This window comes from Uloborus diversus, chromosome 9 (assembly GCF_026930045.1).
Source record: "Uloborus diversus isolate 005 chromosome 9, Udiv.v.3.1, whole genome shotgun sequence".
Classification (NCBI taxonomy): domain Eukaryota; kingdom Metazoa; phylum Arthropoda; class Arachnida; order Araneae; family Uloboridae; genus Uloborus; species Uloborus diversus.
In genome coordinates, this window is record NC_072739.1 from 100199571 (window position 1) to 100226637 (window position 27067).

The 27067-nt window shown below is 33.3% G+C and overlaps 1 protein-coding gene across 4 annotated transcripts in view; it reads left to right on the plus strand.

Annotated features, from left to right (window-relative positions):
* LOC129230603 (spermidine synthase-like) overlaps positions 1–18470 on the plus strand; it is a 38256-nt gene extending 19786 nt beyond the window's left edge. For 3 of the 4 annotated variants that reach the window (XM_054865015.1, XM_054865017.1, XM_054865016.1), the window contains 7 exons: positions 810–930; positions 2709–2801; positions 4670–4823; positions 6202–6285; positions 10549–10694; positions 12144–12266; positions 17395–18469. In XM_054865015.1, coding sequence (XP_054720990.1) covers positions 810–930; positions 2709–2801; positions 4670–4823; positions 6202–6285; positions 10549–10694; positions 12144–12266; positions 17395–17427 — 754 coding nt within the window. In that variant the 3' untranslated portion in view covers positions 17428–18469. Of the gene's footprint in view, positions 1–809; positions 931–2708; positions 2802–4669; positions 4824–6201; positions 6286–10548; positions 10695–12143; positions 12267–17394 lie in introns of all 4 variants that reach the window. The other variant, XM_054865014.1, reaches the window with a different exon arrangement.
* Positions 18471–27067: the final 8597 nt, after the last annotated feature.

The following is a 27067-nucleotide window of genomic DNA, read 5'->3' on the forward strand; positions in this document are numbered from 1 at the left end:
AATAAGTTCTTGAAATTTTTTTGGAAAGCGCTTGAATCTTTTTTCTTTGATAAGAAATAAAACTCATAAGTTTTCATGGATGTTTCATGTCTGAACCATGTTAGCTGATTTTCCAGTTAAGTTATTTTGTAAACACTAAACAACGTTTCAATTTTTTTTTTCTTTTCATATTTTTATTATATTTAATTCTTCTTTTTTTTTGTTGATAAATTTAAACTGGGTGTTTTTTTTTTTAATATGATGTTTTATGCCTCTTCACCCGATTCAACTTAGTTGAATCAACTTTCGAACGGATGATATTTAGGAAGTGTAACCAAGTAGAAAAGTGAAGGAATAATCTCATCCTTCACATGGAAGAGTCGGCTGTGCCTGCACACCAAACACTTGTGCTATTGCCATTCTCATCCAGATGAGTGTAATAAACTTTTTAGTTTATTACACTCATCGGGACATTGCCAAGTGTTTGCTCTATGCACCAGTAAACTAGTTGTCTACTCTATTCAGTTTTAACTGCAATGTGGAGCAGCTGCTCAAATAAATCTGTCTTATTAAATAAAAAGTTGATTCAACCAAATCGCCTCGTGTGAAGACAAAAAAAAAAAAAAAGTCAACTAGTTGGCAGGCAACTTTTTCAAAAAGTCCAGTCCACTAATTGCCTCCTGTGTAGGCCTGAAAGAGTAACAAATTAACAGTACAAAGTGAGGAATTCCTGTATTTGATATTTTCATTAAAAAATTGAACTTACTTTTTTCACCATGTGATGAAATATGTGCAAATGTTGTATTACTAATTGGCTTTATTCTTTTCAGCAAGAGATTTGGCAGAACTCTTATTTTAGATAATGCTATTCAATGTTCAGAAAGGGATGAATTTTCATATCAAGAAATGATCACATTCTTACCTTTGAATTCACATCCAGATCCCAAAAAGGTATGTTTCATGTATCTATGGCTAACCCATTTTGTTTTACTTTATAGTATTTAAACATTTTTAATGTTGAGAGTTGTTATCAAATTGAAGTTTTATCCACATTTGTCTCCTTGATACAATCTGTTTAACTATGTTATCTTTGCACTTTTTTTGCTATGCACAATGTCCTTGTTTAATAGTAACAAGACAAGCTGAAGGTAAAAACAGGATAACTAAGCTGAAAAAAAAGCTATGCAATATTTTGTTTTCTACATTAAAAGCGTTAAGATTTTCTTGTGTGTTATATACTTGTGTTTTACAAAATGCAGGTTAGGTGTGCATAGTTTTATTAGAGTAAAATAATCTTCTTTTAAGTTCAGATTTATCTTGAAAGATCGAAAAACAAAGGTATGAACTAGACGAGCATTACTAGACGCGCATCTTCAGACTAAATGAAAAGGAATCTCGCTGTTTGAAATGATTTAAGGACTCTCGGCAGCAATTCATACTCCAATGACTTTTATTTTGATCATTTCTCTTTTTATGGTTTTTGCATTAAAATTTTATTTTTTGTTGCCCTTTTCTTTACTTCCAAGATTTCTTTTCCTAATTCAAAGTTTATTATTGTATCCCATTCCATTCATTTTGTTGGGAGCACAGATCCGGAGGGTGGGTCATAGGGCACATAATCAACCTTTTTTGTGACTATTATCTGTAGGTTCACAAGCCTAGATTCTTCTCCCTTTAGTTTCATCACAAGATTATTTTCTGAAAATCTAGCTAATTTTCTCTCTAACCATTCTTTAGAATGCATTTAACTTTATTCCTAGATTTTGTAACTTGATTAATAACAACCAGATTTTTTAAAGACTATTTCTTAACTTACATTCTATCATAATACTTGTGTTTTACTTCCAGTTGCCAAAAACAATGAAAAAGAGTAGTAATTATAAGGTTAACCTGCTACTGCTTTGTAATTGTTGTCAAAAATAATAGAAATCATTGTAAAGCTATGTTAATAAATTCAACAAGTTAATTTCAGGGTTGAACCCAAGCAAGTGTGTGTTTGTGGATTTTGGGCATTTTAAACTTTTCAAATAATGCAGGCTTTTGAACTTTTTTTGGTTCAAGTCAAGTCATCAGCTTAAAGCCTTTCAAAAGCTGTTTTTTTTTCACAGTACTTGTTCAAAGTTGCTTTTAAATTCTAGCATACAAATTTGTATTATTCAGAGCAAATAATGATAAATATAGGTTTTTAATTCTTTATGCACAATACGTTTATATTGAAACAAAAGTAAATATTATTTAAAAAAATAAATAAATAAGGGTAGGTAAATATGTTTTAAATTTAGAAAAGTTTCATCTCAAATTCCAAATGGAAAAATTTTAAGAATAAAAAATATTTTTATTCATTTTAGATATCTCTATAAGCTCGGTTGGTCAAACACTGCAGTTGATCGAAAATTTTTTTATATCTGGGTTGATACTAAAGCAGCTTGCTAATAAAATTTATATTAAAAAAAAAGAAGAAGAAATAGAGCGGATATGCTGCTTTAAATCATATAATACCTATTTTAGTTTATACTTTTTAGTGCAAAACAAGCGTATGAAAATAGTCTTTAGAATTAAATTTTTAAAAAATATTTTGGTTTTTCTTCTGCTTTAGATGTTTTAGTCTTTGATTAGTCAAAAGAAAAGGTGCAAATGTTTTTAGTGCCAAATTTGAATTGTTGAATGTTTTAATTCTGATACCATGTAAAGCTTAGAAATTTTTGTGCATAACTTAATTTTTGTTTTAGGTTTTAATTATTGGCGGGGGAGATGGAGGTGCAGTTAGAGAAGCTGTTAAGCATCCATCTGTTGAATCTGTTACTCTTTGTGAAATTGATGAGGTATTTGTTTTATTTAACTTTCTCTTAAAATTAAAAAGCAAAGAACCTTACATATTTAAAAATGTATGTATAAATTTTTTGTTAAATTTTATTGCTTGCGGAATCTTTGGTATTTTCATTTCAAATTTCAGTAAAATCTTCAAAGATTCAAATTCAGTAACCTCTTCCGATATGATTTTTCCTGAAAGTTTGAAGTTTAGTTCCATTACCTACCTGCTATCAGCTAACATTTGAAATTTTAGTTTTATAAATGAAATGTATATGGTAGAATCCATGTCAATTCAACCAGGGTCTGATAGTCTTAAAAGTTTTTGAATGTTACATATGTTCAGAGCTGCCAACTTTTGAAAAACTAAACTAGTAGCAGAGTTTCATGCGGGCGGAGGAGGGGGGGGGGACGGCACATTTAATTACGAACCAAAATAGGAAGTGTATAATTTACGTTTTAAGTTCTGTACCTCAGAGCCAGATTGACGTAAGTCCAAAAAATGCGATTTTCTGTTTATTAATGCATTGTATGCAGAAGCCTATTCCCCATCGAGCCATGAAAAGGTAATTAGTAAAAAATAAAAACATTTATTTTTCCAGGATTAAAAAAGCGCGCGTCCCATCCTTTGCATGCGGCATACGTGCCAGAAAAAAAGTTTTTCCTCTCTCCTGGAAAAGTACCACTTTGCTTTGAAAAAATGCAAATAATCGATATTAAGTTTTTTTTTTTTACATTAACTGTGGCAAGATTATTTTACTCATTTTTAAACAGACATTTAGAATTTTGTTAGAAAAGCAATTATTATCTAAATGATTATAATATGGATTTTATCTAAAATGATTGAAAAAGTTCCTGTGATTGTAAAGAAGAGATAATTGTAGGTTTTGAACACGTTTTCGTATCGTCGTAGTTTACGGCTATAGTTCGTAGAAACTACGATTTTTTTGTAGAAGTTGGCAGCTCTGCATATGTTAAACAGACATGGAAAAATAAAATTAGGGTACAACATTAGAAAAACAATCTGAGCTTTTCTATAGCAATAAAGTTTGTCTGAGAACAACAATGAAACAAAATATAAAATAAAATAAATAAAATTATTCTATATTTTATTTCATATTTTGTTATGACTATATTTTTTTATTGATAGTTAGCCAAATTTAGCTTATAAGTTTAATTCTGTTATTTTCTTGCAATGCATTGGAAACAAAATAATTTTCATCTTTTTGCTTTTAGAACCCTGATGAGAAAAATAAAGTATTTTAAAGTTAAAAATTAGTTTTATATGGAGAAAACAAGCTTTTGAGTTGGAGACGGAGAATTTTTCGAATAAGTTTCATAAAAACAAAGTAAAAACTTATTAGAGTTATTATCATACATTTTTTAACAGGTATTAAACAAAAATGAAATTCCAGCTTTTTAAAAAATAACTTCTGCGTTCTATCAAAACTATGAAGTATTGAATTCAAGTTCCGTTCCATGTAATATCGAAACAGTGTTGTACAAGTACTGTGTTATACGAGAGACTCCTGTACTCTAGTTAAGCCACTGATCAGCGGGTTCCTTAAAAGTACTAGTTGCTGAATTTTCACGTGAGTTTATCATTTACTATTCATCTAGTATTCCTCTGAAAATGCAAAAGAGTTGAGCATTTATAAAGTGACTTGTGACACTATCTTGTATATTTTTCAAAATGCAAGATTGGTTTGCTTAATATTCTGCAATTTATGCTTCAGATTTGATATTGAAGTCATGCTTAAAAGTAATTTTAATAAATTTGTATTTGTTGAAGGTTTTATTTTTTCAATCAAGGATTAAATGATAGCAATGTATCACTCTTAATTTTCAACCTAATAGTAACATTTAAAATCTTTTCTCATAGAAAGTTATTGAAGTTTCTAAAAAGTTCCTACCTTTTATGGCAAAAGGATTTGAAAGTCCCAAGCTCTCTCTTCATGTTGGTGATGGCATTGAATTTGTGAAAAACCACAGGGAAGAGTTCGATGTTATAATCACTGATTCATCAGATCCAAAAGGTAAAGATTAACCTTAGCTATTCTTAAAAATTAAAACATACACAAATATTATCGAATTCTTATAGAGAGCATGTTGAAGTTTTAATTTATCAAATATTTTCAATGCAATTCATTATTCAATTTTCCGTGAAGAAATTAGCAAAAGACAACATGATGTTCACAAGTTAGTTCATAGCTTTTTTTTTGTATCCAAATTTTTGTTTGTGCAATATGTGCTAAAAATCAATTATTTGGTAAATTTGTAAATTACCTCGACTTTTTTCTCAAAAGAGCAGATTCTTAAAATGCAAGAGCAACTTTGAAAAATTAAATGTTGGATTGCTGTTCTAGAAATTATGTATTTTTAAAGAAGATTCAAAATGGCAGAGCTTTTACTGTGAAGCTTCAATTTGCGAACAAAACATCTAATAAGCGTATATACAGTTAGTTCTCTATTTAACAATACAAAAAATCATCCTTAAGTAGAATGTTTTTAAACAGAATTTTTCTAAAACTACAGTGAAGGGTTTGGGGTGTAGGGACTGTGAAAAGTAATCTTTAAAAAGAGAAAGTTGTTAAATTGAGCGTCACTAAAAAGAGAACCAACTAGTTCATTCAAGGAGAATTGATAGAGGAAGTAAACAGAGGGTTGCTGATTGGCACCAACATATGCCACTGTCAAGAATTACTCATTGGATTGGAGATTTTTCTGAGGAATTTTTCACTTATCTATTTGACGCTGTTTCCGCCATCCCATCACCAATCGGACAACTGTATCGTCAAGTGTCACGCTGCTTTGTTTACTTCCTCGATCAGTTCTTGCTGAATTCACTATAATATTACATTATATGAAACATTAGTGTATATACTTTTCCTTTCTTTACGATTTTGTATATTTAGTGTATGTTTACTATCCTTCAGTTCATTTAATATTTCTTTGTTTAAATTGTATTTAAAATTCTGCTCTGACTCATTATTGCATTATATGCTTATAAGCTGAGGACATAATATACCATACGTTGCAGGTATAAATTTTGAATTAATTTTATGCGAGGTTCTTTCGGAGCTCCATGAGGCTTCTTCAATATAGAAACAACTGTCAAAATATATTGATTTCTTTCTTTTTTTGACTTGTAAGCTTCTCAGAATTCAACTTTTGCTAATTGTTAATTTGTCTATGATGCTTTATTTTCTTCTCCTAAGTAATTGTAGATTGATCTAATAGGCTTTAAATATTGCACGGAAAATTTAATAAAGGCATATCTAAAAGTCTTTTCTTAATTTATTTCTTAAATTTATGATTTGACAGTAATTAGAAATTATAGGAATGTAAAATTTTTTTATGAAAAAGGTATGATCTTGTATTTTTAAAAATGTGTACTTTTTTCATTATTCTTAGGCCCAGCTGTTGGTCTGTTCCAGAAGCCATACTATGAATCAATAAAACAGGCTCTTAAGCCTGGTGGTATTGCTTGTTCTCAAGGTAAGACAAACTCCTACTTTCATGCCTGTCGAATGTACTGTTTTGTTGAAGTTTTCCACTTTTTTAGGTGCCTACCATTCTACCAATTTCTCGTGTGGATATAATTCTCTTCAATTTTGAAAATTTCTGTCCAAAATTATTTAAACTGCTGCAAACCTTCAAAAGATTGAGAAACGGCAAAAAAATAAATAATTTGAATTTTGACATCTTGAATTCAAATTATGTTTTTCGTGATCACGAGTGTGTCTTTGTGCAGACATGAGTGTGTGTCTGTGTGTAGGCATGAGTGTGTGTAGGATATAGACGCAACCTGGAGATGGTTTTTTCTATAGGAGCAGCATCAGGAGGGGCCGGTCGACGTTGGTGCTGCAGAGGGAGGCGGGGGGAAAATAAAATCATAGGAATTCAAACCTGTCAAAAGAGAACAATAACAGTGTTTGCGCTCAACTATCCGTAACCTGAGTCCCAGGGACTCATTAATGAAACAGATTTGGATCCTTTTGGTGGAAAAATGAGTCCCTTAAATTTTAAACAGAAAATCTTACCATATAAATGAATAATATAAAAAGGTTAATACTTGGGAAAAAACTATCCACATAGTGATATAGACCGCCAGCTCAGTCATTTCCAGCCGAGGACTGCAGTTTCGTGCTTATTGGCACTCATCAGCCCAGCATAGGAAAGTGACTGAGCTGGAGATGGAAAACCTCTTAAGGAAGCCAAGAGTGCGAAACAAATTGGTAGCTAATATAAAATTAGCAGACCAGACGAGTGACCGAAGCAATGGTTCGGTTCATCTCGAAGATTGAACGCGAGGCAAGGTATATTCAGTAAATTACTGCCCATTAGCCAGGGCTAAAGCAGAAATACGTGAAATACACCACTTCATGAAATACTTTGCTTCGGTCACTCGTCTGGTCTGCTAATTTTATATTAGCTACCAGTTTGTTTCACACTCTTGGCTTCCTTAAGAGGTTTTCCATCTCCAGCTCAATCACTTTCCTATGCCGGGCTGATGAGTGCCAATAAGCACGAAACTGCAGTCCTCGGCTGGAAATGACTGAGCTGGAGGTGTATTTCACATATTTCTGCTTTAGCCCTGGCTAATGGGCGGTAATTTACTGAATATCCACATAGTGATTTAAAAAGGTTATGAAATAAACTAAATTGGTTTTATTTTTTCTGATTATCATTGTAAAATTATTTTCAAATAATACACTTGCAAGACTTAGTTATGTGAGAAACTATTTGGTCAGTTACAATAAGATAATCACACTCAAAATTTATAAAGAACTAAACAAGTGTCTCTGATTGATCAAGCAGAAAGCACTCCCTTTACCTTTATTTTCCTGGAATTTTTTCTTGATGAAAATACTCAAAAGCCCCCTCCCCCCTATCCAGCATGAACTATCATCAATTATCATTGGGAATTACACAGAAATAGAAGAAAAAAATCGCAAGCGAATGAACCCAACGCAAAAATCGCGATTGCAAAAACCGAACCATTCTTTCACATGAGTGAAAACTGCTCATTTGCAATCTTAAATCAGTACATTTGACTTAATTTTGACTCTTTCAAAATATTTGTTTTGGCTTCCGTGCTATTTTTAAAATCGCGCCATTTTTAAAATGGTGCGGTCGATTAATACCTGACTTTTGAAAGTCCAAATAAAAAAAACCCATCAGAAAGAGATGAGATCAGAGAAAGATCAAGTATTCATAAGCAATTTAAGAAGAAAAAATGTGTGAAGTTCAAAACTTTGTGTTGCGATCGGGAAAATGTTCGCCATTTTTTTTTCCTATCCTGTTATTGGAAATGCATGATTTTCAAAAATAATTCTGGTTACATGAGTGCATGCTTTTACTGTACAGTTGTCTTGTATTAATCCTGAAGATTACATTGAAACCACACTCTTATTTTTAGTCTTGATTGCTGTTTTCAGGAAAGATAAAAGTTGAGGGAGAGCTTGTTCTTAGAATACAGTTTACAGTACAATGGGCTATTTATGAACCTGCAATATTTCGCTCCCTGAGCTCAGCCCAGGAGGTTACTGTCCAGTTCCAGTCTTATCACTAATAAAACTCCATTGACTGGTCAACAATAGGGGTGTGTTTAAATAGCTGATAAAGAGATAGGGTCATTTTAATTCCTTTCTGCTGATTCTCCTGGTTATTGAAGATTAAAAGCTATTACTAAATGGATCTTCAGCATTTTCCAGTTTTTTTTTTTTTTGGTATCTTTTGGGTTTTCTGGGTCCCCAGGACCCGAATTTTCGCGGAAGTTGCGTCCCCTTTCCGCGAATTTGCATAAAAAACCCGCTATAGCGCCTAAATGCAAACCCTGCAATAAGCAATGTGATTGTTCAATAAATAAATAAATAAACCATAATTCAGAAATGTTAAAGAATGAAACTGACAAAAATAATTGTTATAAATTTCAAAAGTGATAAAGCAAAAATTTATGACATAGCATAACTTGCAACTTCAGCAAAGCATTCTCAGTAAAAACATTCTCCTACAACAATGAGCTGAATATGAATTTAAAAGGACATATTAACTATCTGAACTTGGTGGTAAATTTTGTTTTATACTGCAGTAGTTATACAGTAAAACCTGTAAAGTTGACCACCTGTCTATGTTGACCGCTTTTGTCAGGAACGGAATTAGACCTTATCATATAAATCAACCTGTGTAAGTTGACCACCTGTTTAAGTTTACCACTAATGTTCGCCAAATTTGGTTTGGAGTACTGTAAAAAACCCTTTGTAAGTTGACCACTTGGTTTATTTTTTTTTAACTTTCTTCAGCAAATTTTATTTTATTTTATTTTATTATTTATTTATTTATTATTATTATTTTTTTTTTCATAGCTTTCTAAGAATGTTTTTAATGCTTTGATGACAGAACAGCATTTTACTAACTAAACAGCAGCATAAAGCTTAATGCTGCTCTTTATTCTCCAAACTTGTTTTTCATTTGTTGTTCTATTTGAGATTGCTTTTTGTACTCTGTTCAATGAAAATAGGTGTCAGTAAAAAAGTTCAGTCTTTCCTTTCGGTTGCAATATGTTGTGACAACGCAAGAATTGTGCTAAAAAGAGATCATGTACATTTTGATTCCCCTGCAACAAAATACGTAGGCCCTCTCCCTAGTGACCAGCAGTGTCTATTAGTAAAGTAAATAAGTCTTAGTGCTAGTTTTTTTTTCTATTTTTTCTTCAATTTCTAGGGCCGTTAGCCCCTTTAAGGACGCGGGCCTATCGCACTGCGGGTACGCAGATCTGGGCTTGCTAATGAGTAAAGTTACATGTTTCTGGTGCAAGGGATAAGAGATAGGATATTTTGATTTTGCCTTTATGAACTGGGAGAGTCGAGCTTGTTGCTCTTTGTGCTATAAGTTTTACATAAAAAGGCTTCAAAAAGAAAGTTAGCTGAACTTGAGATTAATAAAAAGTATGAAATATTAAAATTAACTGAAAATGGAAAAAGTCAGAGAATATTAGCTGGCATATATGGAATTTCTAAAACTAAAGTGTCTAATATAGTTATGAACAAGGAAAAACTAACAAAATTATTTGAATAGTATTTTTAATTGTTTCACTTTCAATAATGTTAAACAATAAAAGTGAGTTGAACAGAAAGAGTGAGGGTGAATTCCTCAAAAAATGAATACATGGTGCAAGAAATGACCAAAAAAAAAAATAAATAAAATAAAATAAATTATTACCGCCCTTTATAAGTTGATCACCTGTCTAAGTTGACCGCCAAAGTACTGCACCGCGAGTGGTCAACTTACACAGGTTTCACTGTAGTTGTAGTTTTGATGTCTAAAGTATAAAGAAGTATTTTATTAAATTAAATTTTATTGCATCTTTTTGATATTGAGAGTTTGACTATTTGTTCAATATTTGTATGTTCACTTTTCTGCCGATTTTTTTTTAATAATTTGCTTTTTTGGAGTGAAGCTTTTTGCTGCATTTTAAACATTTGTTAATTTAGTTTACTTTATTTTTTACTGTAAAAGAAACTGGTGTTTTTTAAAAGTTTTATATTTATGCTGTATATTTTACGTGTATTAAATAATTGACAAATTAAAACACTTAAATGGTATCGTTGTACAATTAATTGTTTTTCTATTATTTTTGAAATAAAATCTACTATTTTATTTTTGTATTAAAAACAGCAGGTATACTGCTTTAAAGGTTTGAGTGATTTATCCTCTTCTGAAATTTAAGTAGTGTTTAAAAAAAATTTTTACTTCCAGGCGAATCATTTTGGTTTGATCTTGGAATGATGAGGGAAATTGTAGACATATGCAAAAGTTTGTTTCCGGTGGTGGATTATGCTTCATCATATGTTCCAACATATCCAGGTGGACAGATTGGTTATGTGCTTTATAGTAAGAACCCAGTATGTATACATATGATTTTAAGCTGTTATAATTTGCATTTGTTAATTTGGATTTGAAGTGAAATTCTCCCGGATTATTTGATTAAGTAGTCATTGACAGGATGCTTCATGTTGAATAAATCCAGGTAGCTGAAGTATGCCTGTGTGATAGTTCATTTGTGAAATTAGTTGTACTTGTTTGTAGCTATATTATGATTAATGTCACAAATTGACATTTATTACAAAATTTACTGTAGATTTTCTGTGAAATTGTTTTGTTTTACTTTATCAGATTCAATATTTTTGTATATTTTTTAAATTTTACAATTGTTGAACTTCAAATGAAGCATTTCTCAAACCTATATTATTTAAAAAAAAAAAAGGGGCGGGGCTTAAGATGTCTCCCATTTTTGTTTTTCTTTAGACTGGCAAATATGAAGCCATTAATAATTTAATTAAAAAAAGGGTTATTTAAAGACCGGGTTGAGGCATGAAATTTCTTTTTATTTTTCACATAAAATATTTTAATATTTTTGGATATTTTGTGTTTTTGTCAATAGTTAAGCAATTTTACTATCTCCCCCCCCCCTGAAAAAAATGTCTCAAGGAGTCTTTTAATACTAGAAAGTTGGAGGGGCCTTGCATACTTAGTTGTTCAATAACTCAAATAACATCTAACAGAGCTTAATGGAACTTTCTGACTTTTCATTATATGACGCTATTGTTTAGTCATTTAATCATTCGCCTCATAGTATTGTAAATATTGTTCCTTATACCTGGAACGACGAGAGGGGCCACAGTGGCCCCTAAGTTGTTTTACAATAGAAAAACATTATTTTTATTTTTTCTAATTGTTGTTGCATAAAAAATTGCTATTCACTCTAGTTTAACCTGTAACTTCCTTTTTATGCAGCCGGTTTGATATCCAAATGTTATAAACAGTATGGATTGCTAACCAGCTAAACAGTAGCCATTGCTCTTGAGAAGCTAAACTAATTCTGCCTTTTGGCGAGTAAAGACAGAAAAACTGAAAATAATTACTAAGTTTTAATTATGTCATAAAAGAAGTTGTATCAGGCATGTGGACTCATTCAGGAAGAATATTTCAAAGAATTCCCTGCAAAAAGGGATAGGGTCACACTGGCCCCTTCAGTCTTTCTAATGTTAAATAATGCTCAATTTTTGGTTCCCTTTTGGAATTTTATTAATTTCCGTTGGTTTTTTTGCCTTGTGCCCCTTATTCCAACTTTGGCAATTTTTAAAACAGCAGCATTTAACAATTTCAAATAACATTTAGATGGATATCGTCTGAAAATGCAAAAGAAAAGAGAACATGTACTTGTGGTTTTACTTCCTGCTGTCCATGTTTTGTTGTTTTCCTCTATTTTGATTCAATGTCATATAAATCAGCTTGTTGGCTTTGATATATTTTAATGTTAATTTTTGTATATATTCTTCTTACTCTTCTAGGAAACAAACTTTAGGAATCCACTCATTAAATTTACCCTAAATAAGTTAAAAGAACTCAATTTAAGGTACTACACACCTGATGTTCATCGTGCTGCATTTGCTCTTCCTTTATTTGTAGCAGAGGTAAGTCTACATTGAATATCTTAATATACACTCAGGAACATTGAAAATAACGCCCCCAAGAAAGAAGAAAGGTACAATTATGAAATTTTGCATATAAAAAGAGTGACATTTTATATGCAAATGATCCAAGTTTGGTGTGTCAATGCGTATGACCGTTTACCCTACAGTATCGGTGACATCAGGAAAAAGGTGCTATATAAACCAGTGCATAATTTAAGATTTGTAAATGTTACGATTACATCCGGATTGTTGGAGAACCTTAATGAGTGAAGGATGCCAGGTAGAAGAGTCAGAACTCGTTTCTCACAGTTAAACAAGTTTGAGAGAGGTTTGATTATCGCCATGAAAATTGCAGACTGATCGACGAGCCGTGTTGCTGCCTAGGTGAATCGTTCGGAGTGTTCTATTAGAAACTGTTGGATGCAGTGGACACGAGATGGTTCCCACGTGTAAAAAAACGGGTCTGGAGAGATCGGGAAGGCCACGAGAAGAGGATGGAAGGATCGTGCGACAAGCGCTCGTGGATCCCATACTGACTCGTTTCACCATACAAGCAGACCTAGGGGTAGAAGTTGTTCCCCAAACCATTTCTAAATGTGTTGTGGTAGTAAATCTGCCGTCCAAGCGCTCTTTTCGTGTATTCCCTTTAACACCAAAACATGACAACTCTGTCTGCAATGGTGCGAAGCCAGAGCGATGTGGGATGTCACTGATTGGCAAAACGTGGGGCTCAGTGATGATTCCTGATTCGTTTTGGGGTCAGATGGTATCCTTGCACGGATGTGGAGGTGCCCTGTAGAAAGGTACCAGTCCACCCATTCTATCGCACGACACACAACCCGCACAGTGGGCAAAGTGGTTTGGAAGGCTATAGGCTATGGTAGCCGGTCCACTCTAGTTGTGGTTCGCGGTACCTTAACGGTCCAGCGTTATGTTAATGACTCTAGGGCTGTTCCTAAATGGCCCTCCAGGAGCAATTTTCCAGCAAGATAATGCATGCCCGCATACAGCTAGAGTTGCTCAAGACTTACGTCCTTTTGAGATTCTTTCATCGCCAACCCGCTCCGCCGACTTGTCCCCTATAGGAGCATGTACGGGATCAGCTGAAATGCCAGATGCCGCCGTGTTACTCTGTGCAAGATTTAGAAGTGGTTCTTCAAAATTTGGGGGCCCATCTGCCTCAGAACAACATCAGACGTTAAATTAGCTCAATGTCGGACCGTATTGCAGCAAAAAGGGGTCCAACACGCTATTGAAGTAGCACTGTATTTATATCATTTCTCAGCCTGTATTTGTTAAATTGTCTAGATTTTGGGATAAAGTGTATCACCCATCTGTATTATTCCGTACATTAAATTTCAATTCAATCCAATGCTTCCTTCTTGGGGTGCTATTTTCAATGTTCCTAAGTGTATTATGAAAATTTTATAGATTTTTGAAATTCACAATTGTATACCACAAACCTGAAATAAAATTTGCTTTTAGATTAACTTTGGTGTGTAGGAACAAGGAAATTTTGGTGGTTCTGTCCCGTTCACTTTTTAAAATTGAGCCCTAAACATTCGATTGAATAGTCCATCTTGCTAAAGAAAGGGATGATGAAATTCACATTAAGAATGTTTTGTATGGTATTTTTTGAAATGAATAAATTTCTGCCTTATCAGTTTCAAAGAACAATACAGTCGTGTCTGGATAACAGGAATATTCCTTTATCTCAAAGTTTTTATTGGGTCCCAAACTCTTGAAAAGGCTGTGGAAACTTGAAGGTCTTAGCAAGTCCCTTCGGACTTCCCGAGTTATTGAGTTGACTGTACATAGGTTTCTTGGAGAATGTAGGGGGAAAGGGGAGACTTTTAAGTGGGAGCATTTGCCCCCTCTCCCCATAACTTTCAGAAATATAACACATTTCATATACAAGTGTATTTGCTATTTTATTGCTTTCAAAACATAGTCCTAACCTGTACTAATATCATAAAGAGAGAGCGGATTTTTGTATGTTTATATGTTCTGTGAGGAACATATAAACATACAAAATGCAATATGTCTCCGGAACCATTGCAACTATATGAAAAATTCTTTCACTATATGAAAGGTGCATTTAAAAATTATGCATATTTGTATTTATACTAATTTTTTAAACTAATAGTTTGTCTTCACTATCAGTTAATGTTTCGTACTGTTTTATTCTTATTTACGTAAAAACAAACACGATTGCCCCGCACTTGCAATGACAGATTGGTTGAAGGTTCTCTTTGAACTGAATGCTGAGTGATGGAAACACGTGAAAGAAAAAAATCCCAATGCCAACTTAAGAACTGCTAAAATCTTAACATGTGTTTCAGGTTTCAGAGGATAAGGTATATAGCATTCTGTTAGCCTTGGACATTGTAAACAATTTACAGTCACAGAATGTTGATACTTCAAAATTTATTCAAACGAATTAGATCCGAGATTCGCTTCAGTAAAACTCAGGGCTCGAAAATTACACTGCCCGACATGCCCAAGACATGTAAAAATTCTGATCGGGCATGAATCTTTTACCCTTACATGCCGATTTTTTCATCAAATATTTTTTCCTAAAACTTCATTATTTCATATTTTATTGAAAAATTACCGTATCCTTACTTGGAGCTCAAAATTTATTTCAAGCCCTATTGCTAAGATGGTTTGCTGTTTCCAGTTTGTGTGGAAGCGATCCTTTCCGTTACATAATTTAAATTTTGTTAAATTTAACCGTGGTTTATTATGTACTATTAATTTAAACTTTTTTTTCATGATTTATATAAAATAATACGTCCGGTTAATGGTGTAAGACAAATTCAAATACTTTTATTGATATACAATAAGGAAAACTGGGCATGTATCTTTTAGACAAACATGCCCGGCAGGGCATATAAAGTTTTGAAGATTTTTCTAGCCCTGGTTATAAAGTTCCCAAAGACCTTCCTGGGCAGGGCCTGATTTAAGTGTAAGCCCGAGAAGCATTTGCTTTGGGGCCCCCAAAAATTATTAATTTTTTTCATAACGAATGTTTTTATTTGTTTTGCATCATAAAATTTTTCAAAATATTTTTTATTCTAATTTAAATATTAAATTGTTATGCTGGCTGTGTTTTAACAAGGTTTATGAGTTCAGCTGCAAACTAACTCTCTCCCATGGAGTGAGAAAAGCATATGGAGTGACATCTAGCGTAGAATGAGACCACTCATTCTCATGGTAAATTCTTAGGGGATCGAAACCTCTGCAATGACAAAAAGATGTGCAATTGAGCACGTTCTTTGTTTCTGCAAGTCAAGGGGCCCCCCCACAGGATTGTTGTGCTTACACTGCTAAAATTTCTAAATCAGGCCCTGCTCTTGGGTGTGCGCCTGAACGATAAAAAAATTGGGTCTTTTTTTTATTCCTTTCTGTTCATTCCTCTTTATCATTAAAGCATAAAATCACAATTACTAAATAAATATTCACTATTTTATCGGAATTAGTTCTGGTTCAGTTTGTTTGGGTACCCATGACCTGAAATTAGGCTGGAGTTGCCACCCTTTCTTACAAATTTGTGTACTTGTAACGCACATAGATATAAACCCTGATCATATAGTCAAACCTTGGTATCTCGGAAATTTTTCCCCCTGCACCTTACATGAAATTTCGTATGCATTTTTCCTACTTCTCGAAATTTACTTCTTTACCCTTGATTTGCTAAGTTTTGCACAGAAGCAAATTTCAATTGTTGTTTTTCCTCCATTTTTTGTAGTAGAACCAATGTCAGAGACAACTGCTTGTAGTTTGTCTTCCCTTTTCCTGGAAAGCTTAAGAATTGTTGGATTGGAGTGAGAGAATAGGGGGTAGAGGAGGCGGGGGGGGGGGGGGTGCTGAAATATATTTTTTTTAGGTGTTCTCCCGGATGGTTACTTTCCCTACTTTTCTTTGGAACTCAAGTGATTCCAAGAAAATGTGTTCCTCATCACTCCGCTATTTTAACTCCACAAAATGTATAATGAAAAGTTTAAATTTAATGCTTAAAGATCAAGTTAGAACTTTGAATTCTGTGGATGTAAGAAGAAAGTCGAAATTGCCACTCATTTCAAGCTAATTATTATGCAAAGTGGTGTCATAATATATATATTTATATAAATATATAATGTGTGGGCAATTGTGAGAGTTACTAGTGTTTTTTTCCCAAACTCTATATTCAAATGTGGAGGCCTCGGCAACGAAGGAATGGCGGCCCCTAATATCAGGGTTCGAAAAGATCATATTTTCGAAAACATCCGATACTTTGATATATATCTGAATATTTTGATATATATGTGATATTTTCGATCAGCACTTTAATAGTAAATACATCCTGAAGTTACTGCTATTTATTTTTAAATATTATTATAATTTATTGGGGAGAAATAACGTAAAATTTGCTGACTTGTGAAAGTTAGGATATTTTATAAAAATTTTATTGTGGGGGCCCCGAGGCAGTAGCTCCGCCTGCCCTCCCTTAAATCCGGCCCTGTCGATATTCAAATATAGTTCGATTACCCGAGAAATTCAAGATAATGAGGTTGTACTGTTATACAATGTGGCATACATCTCATGTGTCAATGCTTTTCTAACTCTACTTTTTAGCATCTTACTGTAAGATTGATTGCCTTATGATTTTTGTTAAGATAAAAAGATTGCATTAAATGGTTTCTAATTTTAAAGTTACTATGAAACTAAAAGTGACTATTGACAGTGGTCTACTAAAAAAAAAATGAATATTCATGTCTAGTCAACATAAATATAGTTTTATTAGTAATTCAAAAAATTGGTTTACAGATTTGAATTCACTTTTGAAATGTTTTTAGAAAAATTATAAAAGTAAAGAAAAATAAATAATTGCTCACGGAAATAAACTATCAACTAATTCTGAAAAATCAAATTGTTAATTTAAAAAATAGTTGGAAATGTAATAAAAAATCATTATAGCCACCGGGACGATAAATTGGTAATCAGCTAATTTGCTTATCGGTGCTTCTCGAATTAGAAGTGTTTGTAGGGTTTTATGTATAAAATTGATTTGTTACTGTGCAATTGCTCTGCAAATAGTGTTGAATTTGCAATAGTTATGAATAATAAATTTATTTCTAATTTGCAGGAACTGGGATTAGACTGGCGAGTTAATTTTTGAATCCCAGAAGACTATTTGAAAATCACCTGGAAATAATTAAAAAATCAAAATTTAGTATTTTTTACCTTTTACAGCTCTACTGTATTGCTTTTTATAAATGTACATGTTATAAACATGCGAATTCATTTTACTCAAATTAGAAAATTATTAGTTGTAAATATTTCTAACTGTAATATCAGCCACAACTATAACTTATAAAAACTGATATTTTTATAACACAATATTTTTTTTATACTCAATATTTTAAAGTGGTTTTCATGTTATCGTATTAAGTATTCACTTAGAATGTTTTTAAATTGTTGATTCTTCGCAAAAAAAAAAGTCTCTAACTTTGTTTGAATAACTTTTTTGTCATGCTTTTGAGGGGAGGGGAAGTAGCAATTTGAAATGAGAGTTATATTTTTGTAAAATAATACATTAGATAATATGCTCATGTGTAACTAGGGACCAAACATAAACTGAATTTGCAGTTTGAATGGAAATAACCTTAACAGCTTGTAGTTCTAGAAAAGGTTGATACAATGTGTAAATTTGCTCAATGAATCTGTGCCATGATTTTTACTGAAAAAACTATCTTAATATCTTGTTAAGTAATTAATTTAAATATACTAATGCATTAGAGAAGTTTTTTTTGCACACAAATGGTAAACATTTATTTTTCGTTCAAAAATAATGATTAAAATCATTTGTTTCTAGCTATTTTGTTCAGTGCCAAGTAACATCAGTAACTATTTACACTAAAAAGTGCTTTGAATTGTGATAACTGGTTTAATACATTGAATTATAGCTACACTAAATTAAGTCATTTAAAAAATAAATTTTTAATTGCGATAATCAGTTTTGAGTACTTGCCTTTTGTATTGTGTAATGAATTTTACAAAGTATAAAATTAAGTTCAGGGATATTTTTTTTCTTGGTGGTAAAAATATTTTATATTTTACCTCAAATTCAAAGTGTTTTATAAAATATAGTTACTACAGAATCAAATAGCATAATATGAACTTTTTACCATTGTTTTCTCTGTAAATCAAAATGTATCAAATAAAGTATTATTCTTGCTTTATACATAATGTTTACTGAAATTAAGTATTGTGATTTTGTGTACAGAAGGCATTTAAGTTGTTGAATCCAGCATCCACCAAAAAAGGCTTTGTATAGTTTAAAATCTAAATTTCCTGAGAGATTATAGAGGGGGTGAGTAGAAAAGATTCCTACAGTGAAAACTACAAACAGTGATTCTTTTCTTCCAATGCCATTTCTAAACGTAATCATGGGTGCAAGTTTGCAAGACGGAAAATATTTTCAGCTCTCCCCCCCCCCCCACCCCGCGTGCGTGCTTAAATAAAATTTATGTGGATAAATGTTGTAGGTTTTAACCAGGGTTTCCGCTACGGTCGCATTTTTCGCATAATGCGAAAACACTATCTGAATTGCGAAAATAAAGCAATGCATTTTCGTTTTTTTGCTCAAATAAAAAATAAATTAGTTTTTTAAATAAAGAAGAAATGTATGATCCTACAGAGGAAGCGTGCATGGCGATAATCAACTTAATCTTTTTTAAATCTTAGCTAAGATGTTTAAACTACAATTAAGTTCAATAACTATTAGTCTTATCCAGCATTATGTCCCCCCAAAAACTGCTTTATTAGGAGGAGGGGACTGCAACATTCTAAACACCAATCATGTTTTCTTTTTTTATTTTATGTTTAAAAAAAAATTGCTGTTGTACTTATTTCTTCAAGGATGTCACAAATGAAATATGAATTTTATTTTCAACCGGAGATGAAACACACTGAGGCATATATAAATATATGAGAATGTGTAACATTTTAGCATTTTGCTAACATTTTTCCATCAATTTTAGCTTTTATGCTAAAGAACTTTTGAACCCAGCTTAAACCCTGGTTTTAACAATGCCAGTTTTGGAATCTGTGTTTGATTTGAATTTTAAGCCTTAAATTGTAATATTTATGTGTTTTGATATCATAATTCTAAAAACCGCCAAAAACGGGAGGTCTGGGGGCTGTCCCCAGAATTCTTTTTTAAATTAAAATTCAAAAAATGCACTGGAAGGCCATTTTGGTAAAGTTCAGGGGCTCTTACATCAATTATTTCAAAATGATAGTCCCAAATATCACAATATTGGGCGTACTTCAAAAATATTAAAGAGGGAGATGGGGGGGGGGGGAGCGCTCTGACTGAAGTTGAAGTTATAAAAACAAAATTGTACTCCATCTTTCATGTTTATACGCTTTTTGAATGCATTATCGAAGGGATGGAGTTCAGGAACCTTTCCTCGGCAATATTTCGAAATTAAAGTTCCAAAACCGCAATTTTCGACTTTGTTGAATAATGGATATATTCATCAATTTGAAAAAAGCAATAGGGGAACTGTGAATCTTCACCCCAGGCAGAGCTCCTGAATCATATCCCTCTTAAGGCACTCAAATATAGCCTAAAGTGGCATTTTAAATGTTTCAGCATCAAAACCTATTTGAACCCCTTCCTCTGAGTTCACCACAAATGTCCTAAATTTGAACTTTTTAGGCTTCAGTTTCTAAATTTTTTTTCTAGGAATGGTACCCCCCCTTACCCATAAACATGACTTTGACCGCCTAAAAGTTGAATACTTTCATTTCGGAAACTTTTTGAAAGAAGGTTCCTACACCCTTCCTCCTTAAGTCATCCAAAGATAGCTCACAACAGAGCCTTTAAAAGGTCAGAAATGGAAATATTTCGGGCTAGGTGGCGGAATACCCCCCCCCCTTCACGTGTTTACTAAAGGCAGTGTAAGTTTGTGTTAAGACTTATTTTTCTGTTGAAAGAGCAACTTCCCTCCCCACATCGCCAAAGGCAACCACAAAGTTTTCAGCTTTGAATATTTTTCGGGCAAGGTGGACCCTGAACCCCAAGATGGTCTAAAGTTGCGCTTCTAAGACTCTCGTTTCGGAATTTCACCTAAAGAGAGCCCCCCCCTCCCCCTCTTGACATTGACAACCTAAAAGTTTTAAGACTTCAATTACAAAAACTTTTTGGGAGAGGGTTCCCTCTCAAGTCATTTAAGTATAACCTCATTTACAAACTTTCATGTTAGAACACCCATGGGTGCAAGTTTGGTGATGCGTTCAAGACGGAAAATATTTTCATCCCCCTCCCCAACCATGCGTGCTTTAGGAAAATTTTATGTGTATAAATATTGTAGATTTTAACTATGCCAGTTTTGGAATTTGTTTGATTTGAATTCTAAGCTTTTGACTTTTCTAACAACATAAACTTGATTCAAATTGTAATATTTCAGCGTTTTGATATCGTAATTCCAAAGACCTAAAAACCGCGAATAACGGGGGGGTCTGGGGGGTTCTCCTCTAGAAATGTTTTTTAAATAGAAGTCCAAAAAACGCAATGGTAGGCCATTTTGGTAAAGTTCAGGGAAAGGAGGGGTTCAAGGACTTTCTTTCATCAATTTTTAAAAACTGATAGTCCCAAAAATCACAATATTGGGCAACCTTCAAAAATATTAGCGAAAGAGGGGGGCGCTCTGGACGCTCCCAGAAATTGAAGCTTTAAAAACGAAATTGTACTCCATCTTTCATAGCGTTTTTATGCTTTTTGAATGCATTATCGAAGGGATGGAGTTCAGGAACTCTCCTTTTCGGCAATGTTTCGAAATTGAAGTTCCAAAAACGCAATTCCAGACGATGTTGGATAATATTAGGGGTAAAAGCGTTCGTGGCTCCCCGCCATTAGTTTTTTGCCGATCGTAAGCATTTTTATTGCAGCAATAAAATCGCTTGGGACGTAACATTTTCACTTTTGCAACACAAATCAGTCATGATCGGAAAGTCAACCCAAGGTAGCGCCAACAAACCAGAAAAGAAAGAGATGGGGGAAGGGTATGGGCGACTAATGATAATAAACTAGCACCCGTTCCCCCCACACATTCTTCATTTGAAAAAGAATTCTTTCATAAGATAGCAAGTGGTGAAAAAAAAAAAAAACACTTCAGTGAAGTAGATACATTTTTTAAACGAAGTACTTTCCAATATTCATTAATTGAAAAAAAGCAATAGGGGAACTGAATCCTCACCCCAGGGAGGGCCCCCGAATAACATCCCTATTAAGGCACTCAAATATAGCCTAAAGTGGCGTCTTAAATATTTCAGCACCGAAAACCCCCTTTTCTGAATTCACAACAAATACCTAAATTTGAGTTTTAAGGCTTCAGTTTCTAAATTTTTTTTAGGAACAGTACACCCCTTACCTATATACATATGACCGCCTAAAAGTTTTACTACTTTAATTTCGGAAACTTTTTGAAAAAAAAGCTTCCTACTCTGCTACTCCCTTCCCTCTTAAGTCATTCAAAGATAGCCCAAAACAGAGCTCTTAAAATTTCAGAAACGGAAATATTTTGGGCTGCGTGGCAGAATACCCCCTTACCCTCTGTTTGTGCTTATTAAAGGCAGTGTAAGTTTGTGTTTTAGATTTATTTTTTTATTGGAAGAGCGACTCCCCTCCCCACATCGCCAAAGTTTTAAGACTTCAATTTCGAAAATGTTCCGAGAAAGACCTCCGAATTCCCTAACTCTCAACTCACTCAAAAATAGCCAAAGTATCATTTCAATACTTCAGCATGGAGAAATTTTCGGGGTAGAGACCCCCCTCCCCCGAACTCCTTCCCGTAAGTTCACTAAATTTGCGGTTCCCTCTTTTCCTCGCCGAAGTTTTAAGAATTTAAGTTCTAAAATTTATTGAGAGATAACCTTCGAATTCCCTCAAGTCCATTAGAGATTACCTAAAACTGAGGTCTGAATACTTCAGCTTTAAAATTTTTTCGGGGAAGGGGGACTCCGATCCCCAAGACGGTCTAAAGTTACACTTTTAAGACTCCAGTTTCGGAATTTCACCTAAAGAGAGGCCCCGCCCCTCTTGACATTGCCAAAGACAGCCAAAAAGTTTTAAGATTTCAATTATCAACATTTTTCGGTATATCTTCAAATAGTTTTTAATACATCTGCTACAAAACATTCGCAGGTTAGAACACCAAATCCATCTCTCATCAATTCACCAAAGATTGCCTAAATTGGTGTTTTTAAGACTCCAGTTTCCGATTTTTTTTTCTTTCAAACGTCCACCTCCCCACTTTTACATCATTTAAGACATCTTAAACATTTTTGACGTTTAAATTTTTAAGAGTTGGCAGAGGAAAAATCCCAAACCACTCCTAGCTTTAAAAATGACTTTTAATACAGTTTTTCGATATTTTATTCTGGAGTCCTTGATTATCCAAGATACAAACGTTTCAAGACCATCGTGGGGTAATTTGCCCTCTTTGAAAGAGCAGCGTTTTTTCGCAAATTCGTGCCGCCGTAATTTTTCTCGTTTCCTTTTCTCTCCCCCCCCCCCATATTTCCATTCAAGCGAATGTTAGATTGAAAGACATTGGAATTTAATGATTTCTCAAGTCTTAGAATATTTTTTGCCAGACACATGTCAAAAATGCAGGAACAATTACCCCTCAGTGTTTTAAACCAGCTTGAAAGTTTCTCCCGATTCTTTCCAAAATTCCCATTTTCATTAAAATCTCAAAAGTCCTTGTAAGTTCCCGTTTCGCCTGGTATGTGGACACCCTTTGCGGAGGCGTAAACATTTCATCCCGTCAGCAATCACTTTCAATCGGTGATTCAGTTTCAACCCTAAGACATTTTTTTACAAAAAAAAAAAAAAAACCGAATGAATGATCGAAAATAGAAAGAGAAAAGGCTAGATTTTCAAACACAAACTATTAATTCGATAAACCAGGGATAATAGAGAGCAATTCCGCCGTCTGCAATGCAGTGAATGAAATAACAGAGCAACCTAAAAAAAAAAGTCAAACAGAGCGAGTCTAAAAGCCACTCCTCCAAAAGCACGTTGCAAACAAAAGTGCATGATGGAAAATCGAGAGAATGTCAATGAAATTCGTGGTTATGGAACGGTCCAGTATTAAGGCATATTTTTCAAAGACCCAATTTTTCTTTAAGCAAAAATTGAAGGAAAGTCATCGAATTTCTTTCCGTCCCGACCTCCGTCTTGAAAATTTTGTCCAAGACGGAAGGTCTTGCATCCATGAGAACACCAAAACCATCTCTCATAAATTCACCAAAGATTGCCTAAATTAAGGTTTTTAAGACTGCAGTTAAGATTTTTTTAAAACCCTTCCCCTTCCCACTAGACACATTTGACTTTTAAGAATTTGCTGAGGAGAAATCCCAAACCACTCTTAGCTTCAAAAATGTCTTTCAATTGTTTTCCGATATTTTATACTGGAGCCCTTGAATACCCCCCCCCCCCCCTCTTAGATTGTCCAAGATGTAAATCTTTAAGACCTCAGTATCGTGGGTTGATGTACGAACTTACCCTCTTTGCAAGAACATCTTTTTTTCCCAAACTAGTGATGCTGTTATTTTTCTCGTTTCCTTTCTTTCTCCTCCCCCCCCCCCCCCCATATTTTCATTCTAGTTCTAGTGAGTGTTAGATTGAATGACATTGAAATTTAGTGATCCGTCAAGTCTTTGTCAAAAATGCAGGAACAGTTGCCCATTGGTGTTTCAAACCAGCTTGAAATTTCTCCCCAATTCTTTCCAAAATTCCCATTTTCATCAAAATCTTCAAAATCCCAGATAGTTCCCTTTTTTACCTGGTATATGGACGCCCTTGGCTGTGGCGTAAACATTTCATCTGGTCAGCAATCACTCTTAATCGGTGATTTAGATTGAACTCTCTCTAAGACATTTTAAGAGCGCACATAATTTTCATTTATGCGTGTAAAGTTTCTCCTCAGTTTTTAGTTATATAAGATTCTTGGATGGAATAAATTCCATCAGCATCTCTAAAAATTTAATCAGGTCTCGTTTCCTTAACAAAAAGTACATTGCTGCCTAATTGAATATTTCTATACTTAAAGAAAATTTTTTTTCCATGACCAGTATTACACTTTGCTGTCAACCGTGCAGCATGTTATTGATAATTTGTGTTAATGGCAACAGTGAGTGGCATTTCATCACTTGTGATGTCATGTGCGGGAAGCAAAAAAAAAAAAAAAATGCATTTCAATTTGCACACTGATTAATATAATTGGTAAAAAATATTAAACTTAGTCAAATTGTTTAAGAAATGTTGTTGATCAAAGGATTTTAAGGTACAGTGAAACCTGTGTAATTTGACCAGTTGTGGTGCAGTACTTTGGTGGTCAATTTATAGAGGGTAGTCATGAAAACTTTTTTTCTTACCCCATGCATTCATTTTTTAACTAATTGGAATACTTTAAACTCACTTTCATTGTTTAACATTACTTTAAAACAGTAAGAAAAAAAATGTTAAAATATTTTTGGAGATTATTTACCAGAATGACGTGTAAAGTATCATTCAAATTTAAAATTTCTGTAAATTGATCACAAAAAAAAAAAAAAAAGTTTCATTGTTTATGAAAAACTACTTACTTGATATTAGAGACGTACCGAGTAGCACTTTGGCCGAGTACCGAGTACTCGGCCTTTCACTACTCGGCCGAGTACCGAGTTACCGAGTACTCGGCCTTTCACGACTCGGCCGAGTTACCAAGTACCAATTATGTTTTAACAAGAACCACCGACACACATGTCATGAATTTTGAACTTATTGGAATAGTAGTATAGGCCTCCTTGTCCATATAATAGTTTTTAAAACTAAATTCCAGCTGAAATTTAATTACGCATTACATAAACAATTTTGTTTGTGTCAAAAATTTTACCAAAAAATGATTTTTAAAATTAAAAATAAATAAAAGGTATGATTAATCAAGTTGGAATTAAAACAAATTACAGTAAAATCCCTCTAATGCGGACACTAACAGGACAATTTTTTTTTGTCTGCAATAGAGAGGTGTCCGCAGGACAGGGGTTTAATAATGTTATTTGCATTGGAACTGGGGAATTAAAAATTGTCCGCATAAGAGGGGTGTCCATTAGGAGGGGTTTCACTGTATACCAATCAATTATAGTTCTAGTCCACCAAACATAAATATTTTTTTAAAGCAGATAAAACAAATGTGCAAGAACACTGCAGACACATGTTTCCGCCCCCCCCCCCTTACAAGGAATGTATTTTTCAGTGCATAACATGTGAGCTAGAGAAGGTAAAGACATTCAACAAAAAAATCCAACTTTAGTCGGATGCCTTTAAATCCACGAGCTCCCATTTTGTGCATAGAAAAAGGAATTCCTTGTAACTTCCAAAACACGTATCTGCAGTGTTCCTACACTGTGCTTTTAACATTGTTTTATTTCCTTTAATTTTTTAGCAAAGGTATTTTTATGTTTTTTATAACTAATTTTTGTTTATCAAATATCCATTTTTAATATAAAAATTCCATATTTTCTATACTTGCCTTTTTTTGCATAATTTTTAATAAACAAGTTTAATAAACTTTGGGGACATTAAAAGAAAGATTTATACCATTGAAGCATTACAAACTTCATTATTCTCAAAATTTAAATTTGACTTATAAATTTTAATTGTAAATTATTGCAGAATATAATGTTTGCTTTTTTTTTAAATATAAATTTTGGTATCTGTCTTGGACAATATTCAATTTTTTGCAACTACTCGGTATTGGCCGAGTATCTGATCAGAATTTGGCCGAGTACCGAGTACTCGGCAAATTGGCCGAGTATGCCGAGTACCGAGTAATTACCGAGTACTCGGTACGTCTCTACTTGATATTAACAATTCCTAAAAATTCATAAGTCAAAAGTGACACAAATTCTTCATTTGATTTTTTAATTTACATTTGTAACCCCATGGTAATCTACTTCTCAACAAAATAACTCATTCAAGTTTGGTGCATTTTCTGGAACTTAACAATAGCCCAATGTTTTTCGATGGAAACAAAATTCATAGGTTTTCTTCTTAAATGTCTGGTTGCTTATTTGAGGCATAATTGATTAAACTTTTTAGTACAATCTAATGCTTTTGCCAAGTGGTCAACTTACAAAGGTTTTTTTGACAATACTCCAAACCAAAGCTGGTGTATATTAGTGGTCAAGACAGACAGGTGGTCAAGTTACAGAGGTTTTCCTTCATTATGTAAGATAGGACTAATTCCGTTCCTGACAAAAGCGGTCAACTCAAGGAAGATTATGTAGTCTTGAACTAAAAAAAAAGTTTTAAAGGAGTTAAAACCAAAATGAAGGAGTTGCGGTTCAAAAAATTTCTTAAATGTGGGAGTATTGGAGGAGCTTGTGAACCACGTAACAAATATGGCTTCTAACACTGCTGCTAACATACATGAGTTGTACGTAAGTACGCAAACTGCATTGAAATTTTAAATTGTTAGATGAGCAGTTCAAGTAAAATCTCTTAGCTGTGTGTAACTAACAAATATTTCCTTCTTCAATGCACAAAAAAAAAAAAAAAAAAAAAAAACTGCTAGAAAGCCTGCAAAATGAATTTTCTAGTCAGGACAGGACACAGAAATTTCCATTATTAGCTAACTAAAGTAATAGAAAAGGCTATGTGAGAAAAATAATCAATTACTACTGAACTTAATACTACATTTTTTTTATCACTTAAAACTTCTGAGCTTAAATTTATGCAATGAAACAAAACAAATTCAACTGGG